Genomic DNA, 6,853 nt, shown 5'->3' on the forward strand with positions numbered 1-6,853 from the left:
AAGCTAAATAGGTGATTTCATGTATGATCTTTGTCTCCCTCTAGTGGAATGTTGCTTAAACATACCTGTAATATAAAGTCAAAACAATCTACAAATTATACATTTCGCCCTAGATACTGCAGAAGCTGCATAGTGCACATGTAATTTATTTGTAAGAATTAAACATTAATCTGAACAAAAACAAAACAAAAAACACCATGTTAAGAATTTGGACCTTTAATTATTAGGATTTCTCGCCTCAGTTTAGAACAGAAATAATTATGGTTTTTTTCAAGAGGCTACTATACAAAAACAGAAGCAAAGTTTCTTACAAAAATAGCCATTGTAGAAATATATCAAAAATAAATATTTTCCTCAGCCTATATAGAAAATTGGACATGTCGGATTAGTAATTTGTCTTTTCATGTTCCCAAAATGTTTTCAACTTCCACTGTGTGAAGTTGTCATCTTAAGTTTTTATAAATATGAGTACAATGACAAGAAAATATGCAGATAGCACTGCAAGAAGATTACTCATTTTATTAATAATAATAATTATAATAATTAATAATCATTTTATTCTTTGTGGTTTCAATTGTTGGCTGATCAGCATAAACAGTTTAATTGAAATGAGGCTAAATGTAAAATGTTTTAAGCCACATTATGTAATTCATTAGGGCAAATTGAAAACATGTTTTGAAAAGTTGCTGTTATATTCTAGTTTCAGCCAGGCTGTGTTGGAGTGCAACATCTTTATGTTTCAGTTACGCAGAATCAAAATATTCTTATGTTTTACAAGCTTCATTGTTACTTCTGACACAATTGTTTCACCTTTATCTTCAAGTTGTCCAAATTCTGACAAATTTTTGCAATGAACAACTTTTGTAAATAATATCTATTTGTGTTTTTACTAATACATTTGCAGTTGTTTCTTACGATGAGTTATTCAATTCCATTTTAGAACTTTCCTTTTTTCACAAGCATGAAAAGTTTGATATTAATTATTTTAAAAATTCCATGAAAGGTGAAAGCAATTTATTTGCGTCTGATACCAATGAATATGAAATTAAGACAACATGTTGCACATGTAAAATCTGCTGAAGATAAACACTGTTCATGAAAGAATGACTTGAACTTTTCGTTTTTCCACAATCAGAGGAATGAAACACTAAGTGAAAGGTTTCAGTCCCCAACAAAAGAAACTTTACTGTCATTGTCACATTTGCGAGACTAAAATGCATAAAAAAGCAATAAAAAAGCTAAACTTTGCTAAAAAATATATATATACACACATCTATATAGTAAAGGCATTACATACATAATTGGTCAAGCTCCAACATCAACAAAACAACTGTTTTGGTTGTTGCATCAGAAACTGTTCATTCATAGCCCCTCTCACTATGACTGATGACCAGACATGGCTGGTCGTCATCACTAAGTGAAGCTTATGTCTAATCCAGTGTATTTTCCATCTTTGTGTATATCGTTGGACCCAGCTTAATTGTACACCAAAAACCTTTTACGCAGTACCAGTATTAGCTCTCTTTGGATATGAAGCCATTGAATGTGTGAAGTCAGAGATGTTTCTGAAAGGGTCAATTTATTGACTCTCCTCACAATCAATCTTCATCTTTTAATCCTCTCCTGTAAAGACAAATTGTTAAAAATGAAGTCTTATCTGTTGAAGTGAATATAATAGCATTCACTCATTCCAAAATATATATCAGAAGATTTTATTAAATATACTTAAATGGTGAATAGTTACCATCAGCAAGCTGGAAATCTGAAATACAGAAAATAAGCACAAAAAATGAAGTAGTGAACCACCAGTTAAACTATCAAATACAATTATTTCAAATTCTGTCAATTACCAGAATACTGTTTTTCCTCATCAGTACTTTTCTTCATCCGGAGGACAACTACAGCAATTCCCAGAAGAAGAAGAATGAGAAGAAATCCTCCTACAATTCCTGCAACAGGAGCAGCTGGAAATTCTGGAGAATAAGCTGAAAAGGTCCAAACAGTTAATAAATTAAGCAGTGCAGATCAAAAATGGCGTCTTTAAGAGTGGATATTGCTTTACAAAATTTGACTTTAACGCAAAATTGTCCTCATCAAAGAAAAATAGTGGTTGTAAATTTTTGAGTAAAAGAAAATATCCTACTGCATCTAAGCTGCCATATAATTAAATTAATTTTATCTAAAAAAGACAAACTCTTGTATACCTTCAAAATAAATATGCACAATATTGGCAGAAAAGGGACAGTCTCTCAATTTAAACTCTCATTTATCAGCCTTATTCTTTCCAATGTGTCTTTGGCGGCGATGTTTATAAAGAACCCATGTAATGTGTAGCTGCAACATTGGGATCCCTCTTCATCATTAGCCATCTGTACACAGAAAGTCTTGTATAATGTCATGTTCATATATGGAAATACCCAGAAAAAATATGTTTTAGGGAAACATATGTTGCTCAAAAATCTCAGTTTGCTATCCTAAATAAGCCGTACCGTCGCAGAGGTGTGTCTTACCCCAGTTTGTACGGATGGCAGATTTATCCAGAGTGATTTTTATGTCGTCTCCAACACCAGAAAGCTGAAACACACAGTCGTATCGCTTCCAGCTTTCAGGTGGGACTGATGACACATTGAGTTCAACACTCATCTGGAAGGTCCCATCATTGTTCAGGAGGATCTCTCCTTTCTCCACATCTTTGTGAATCTGTTCTCCATCTTTTCTCCAGAACATTTCAGCTCTGTCAGGGAAGAAACCTGTAGCATGGCAGCTGACCACAGAGGAGGGAGTTTTCTGGAGCAGAGATACGGAGGGGCTTTCTGTAGAAAGAAAGTACTCATAAATAAAACATAACATCCATATAATATCTGCAAATTTGGGCTTCAAAGCTATGAATTAATCACTGTATAAACTGAATAAACGTACCTGTCCTCTGCAGAAAGCTCTTTCCATGGCGAATATAATTTTTCAACCAGTCAGGACATTCGTAGCTGTAATAGTTTTTGTTATGTTCTAATCTAGCTTTCTCAGCATCCCATATGAGTTTTGTGAGCACAGCTTGTGGGTTTGGAGCAATCCATGTCAGTGTTTTCAGGTCCAGAGCTAAGAAGTCCTCACCATTAAAACCATACTGATTAAATCCTGTAAAATCTCCAGTCTCATCATCCCACTCACAGCCATCCATTCTCTGTAAAATGTAGGGACCTTAAAGAGAGAGAAACACTCAATAAAAACAGAAGAATAGATTTTATCAACATAAAGGCATATTTTGCCTAAAAGCCTTATGTACCTATGTAAAATAATGAAAGATACCTGAACTTGTGCGACTGACTGTAGTTTTAGCATGTCACAAAAATTACATTGAACATTTTTAAGGGAAACCAAATTGATCAAATTAGACTGAATTTAGCAAGAAATTAAATGAACAAATAAAGCTAAAATTTGGAGAAGAACATATGGATTAAAGCATAAATTTGCAATGAATTACAAAGTAAAATGAAAGCTCTGGAAATTATTTTTTTGTTGGAAACATGCACAAAAAAGGCCAAAACAATACTCCACAGTTAAAGGACACTGCAGTGCTTTACAGCCCAAAGCTTGTCATGGGAGACATTGACTTTCTGTTTGCTTGCTGTAAAGTTTATGTTACAACAATGGGATAAAACAGACTGGATATGCTGGCAGCACATATCACTCTGTTTATTCTGCCTCAAAAATATCTTATCTATCTATAGCATAGCTACTATGTGACTAATTCTTGTGCAGCTCTTTCCTCGCAGAGAGAAGGTCCTGTAGAGTTGTTGGTATTGTTTTAAAACAGAATGGAAATACAAATAAGAGTAATAATTGAAATTCAAGATTCTCCAGATACTTTTATTTTACAATTACTTTAAAAGAAAAATTAAAGAGGAAAGTTGGCTAAAGGCGTGTGCAAAAGCTTACTTCAGGCAGAGCTGCTACTTTACAAAAGTGCATAGAAAGCATGTGAGAAAAGTAGACGGTTTTATTGAAGTGGAGTAACATGTGACTTAAATTGCCTCAAAAAGCCTTCTTGGAATCATGTATTTAAAAAGTTACATTAAAATCTAAAACTATATAGTCAGAATCTATATTTAGATTCAGAGTCTATAGTCTTGTGTGTGTACCCACTCCTTCCATTAAAATATGATTATATTCATTTTGCTATAGATATTTTATTTTGTTTTGTTATTAAAAAGCACTGTGTTTCATTGTCCATGTTAAGCTGAACATCCATATATGTTGGTAACTATTCTGACTGAGAGTAAAATGAGTTTAGAAACGGATCAGTTTTTAACAGGCGCTTAGGGCAGCCTTGGGTCCTAAGTTTCTGTGTTGAAGAACGTAAGCTCAGTAGAACATAGCAGCCATAGTGAGACGCACGTTGGATTTATGAATGTTGTTTGTATTTTCAGAAAAAAGGAAAGTAAAGAAAATTTACAACCACTGCATGTCTCGACATCACTTTTGTTCAAGTATGCAACACTTGAAAAGATTAGAATCAATTCAAGACTGAAGACACTGCAAAATACAAATACGACAGATAAGGGGAACTCAGGAAAACTCTTTCTATTTTATTGTGTTTTTATGCAATTTCTGTTGGTATTTGAGTTATATTCATGTTTGAGGTTTTAATTTTTGAGCTGAGTTAATGGAAACTGGTGGGAGGCACAGTTTTTCTACATCCTTCCTCCATCTGCCAGGATTGAAGGACAGACTTGACCACAAAGTTCGCATGGTGAAAGTGACGAGTAAATATTTATATAGTCCACAGATTTCTTCACTTTAAAATTACATTAAAATAAACCAATCTAAATATATGACAACACCTAAACATTATCAAGAAGGTGTCAAAAAGTAGTTAAAACAGATTACCTTCAGTGAGGTTTAGGCGTCGCTTCAAATTATCAATGTTTGCCCTGAAGACATGCTGACATCTAAGACACTTCTGAGAATACCACTCCAGGTGCTCAGGATTCCTTTCGATCAGTTTCCTCATCCAGTCTTGTTTGGGCTTGGCTGTCTTGATGTTGCTGTCACAGTATCCCATCTGAACTTCATCTACTGTTGCAGCACCAACAAACTCTGGAAAGTCTTCAGCTCCGTAGGTAGCAGTAAGAAAATATCTCAGGGAATGTTTCACTGAAGAAAATGTATATTATTAAAAAAAGTAACTGTATACCTACATTCTTACATCAACAATGGACACTTTTTTGGTTCACAAACAAACATGACAACAATATTCTTTACCCAAAGAATTTCACAAACTACATTTAAAGGCTAAAATCTTTACATTAATTTAAACACTAATGGTAGCCTACTTCTGGTGTAGTAATATCTGTGTTGTGATTATTTATTTGTTGTGGGACTAAAGATAATCTCTTTAATTCCCTAAGAAAAGAACCACAAGTATGCGACCCTCATGGGGCAATTATCTTACTTTTACTTTCGCTATAACAGGTAACATCGTGATAAAAGACATGATATGACAAAAAGAAACAAAAACAACAACAAAAAAACAACTTTTATTTGTCTGTGAATAGGTTGCCATAGGTGCAAGCGGTAGGTCACAATGAACGGATGTGTAAAGGATTTTATAAATAATATCTGAACTGCAGCGTTTCATTTTTGAAAGGACAAACGCCACGCAGGCCAACCTTTGATTTAAACATGAAACTATCAGAATATTGCGAAGTCACGGAAAACGATACAACATGCAACATTGTCTTACCCGAAGAGGCAACGTGAAAGAGCAGCAGTAGACCAAAGTAGTTCATGATTGCGATTTGTTCGAGCTTTTCAGAGGCAGAATAAATCACCTGTATAAACATAACGGAGCCAAAACAACCTGCCGGAAAGGGGCGTGTCCACTTCCACTGACGTCACATCAAACGAGGAAAGTAAGAACAAAAGTGAGGATTTAGGGGCAATAAAAGAGTTCACCGACTGACCCTTTGCACCCTGTAGCATTTTGGACAGACACTTTGGTGAAGGTAGATTTACTCCTATATTTATTTATTTAAAGTTCTAGCATGTTAAATATTTCTCTATTATTCTGAGATGTATGTCATATTCCTCTCTTTTCAAAAGAGAAAAAAAACAGACAAACAAAACACAATACTTTTAGAAACCACGGATTAACCAATCATCTTGAGATTTAGGTCGCTCAATCGAACCATGAGAATTTGAAAACATTTACTTTACTTGCCAAAGTTAAATTCAGCTGTTTGAATAAATCCCCCCTCCATAACATGGGGACAAATTAATGTACTTCAGTTGTATTTATTCCTCCCACCATGGTCAACAAATCTTATAGATTTGGAAACATTTGCTCTTTATTTGCCAAAGTTACCTGGGGGGAACACAATTCACCTGTTTGAAATAATTTGTCCCATCTCCATGGGAACAAATTAATTTACCAAGTCGTTAACTGGGTTTATTCCTCTCACCATGGACAAGAAATCATGCAGTTTTGAGAACATTTGCTCTTCATTTGCCAAAGTTAGGGTGCAAATGAACTTGAAATATGATCGTGCAAAATACATGTCTTGAGATGAGATAAAAACGTGGATAAACTGAACCAGGCCGATAATTCAAAGGACCTTAAAACTCACATTAAACAGTCGATAAATTTTCTAACATTCAGCTGATTGTCAAAAATCCTCTTCAGTCTCCTTTATTCTGCAAACATTTATTCAGCGGCTGCTAAACGGAACTCCATCCTGTCCTTTAGGATGCTCCTGATGTTCATCTCGCGACATTTCGTATCCTCATCTTTTCTTTGTCTTCTTCAAATTACAGGTAAGGTGTTGCATAAGTAGACTTTAAACTTTCATGTGTG

General features: G+C 34.6%; 1 protein-coding gene across 2 annotated transcripts; it reads right to left on the reverse strand.

The window, feature by feature from the left end:
• Nucleotides 1-200: 200 nt before the first annotated feature.
• On the reverse strand, nt 201-5,928 carry LOC116730551 (major histocompatibility complex class I-related gene protein-like). Of its 2 annotated transcripts, none has more exons than XM_032579879.1 (7): nt 5,744-5,928; nt 4,888-5,154; nt 2,920-3,198; nt 2,511-2,813; nt 1,851-1,973; nt 1,745-1,762; nt 201-1,623 (listed from the first exon to the last, which is right to left on the reverse strand). In XM_032579879.1, exons 1-7 carry the CDS (start codon nt 5,841-5,843, stop codon nt 1,613-1,615), a joined length of 1,101 nt encoding a protein of 366 aa, XP_032435770.1. In that variant the 5' UTR covers nt 5,844-5,928; the 3' UTR covers nt 201-1,612. The 2 variants fall into 2 exon arrangements, with proteins under 2 accessions (XP_032435770.1, XP_032435769.1); XM_032579878.1 differs by having other exon boundaries at nt 1,851-1,985; nt 5,744-5,917.
• Nucleotides 5,929-6,853: the final 925 nt, after the last annotated feature.

This window comes from Xiphophorus hellerii, chromosome 13 (assembly GCF_003331165.1).
Source record: "Xiphophorus hellerii strain 12219 chromosome 13, Xiphophorus_hellerii-4.1, whole genome shotgun sequence".
Lineage (NCBI taxonomy): Eukaryota > Metazoa > Chordata > Actinopteri > Cyprinodontiformes > Poeciliidae > Xiphophorus > Xiphophorus hellerii.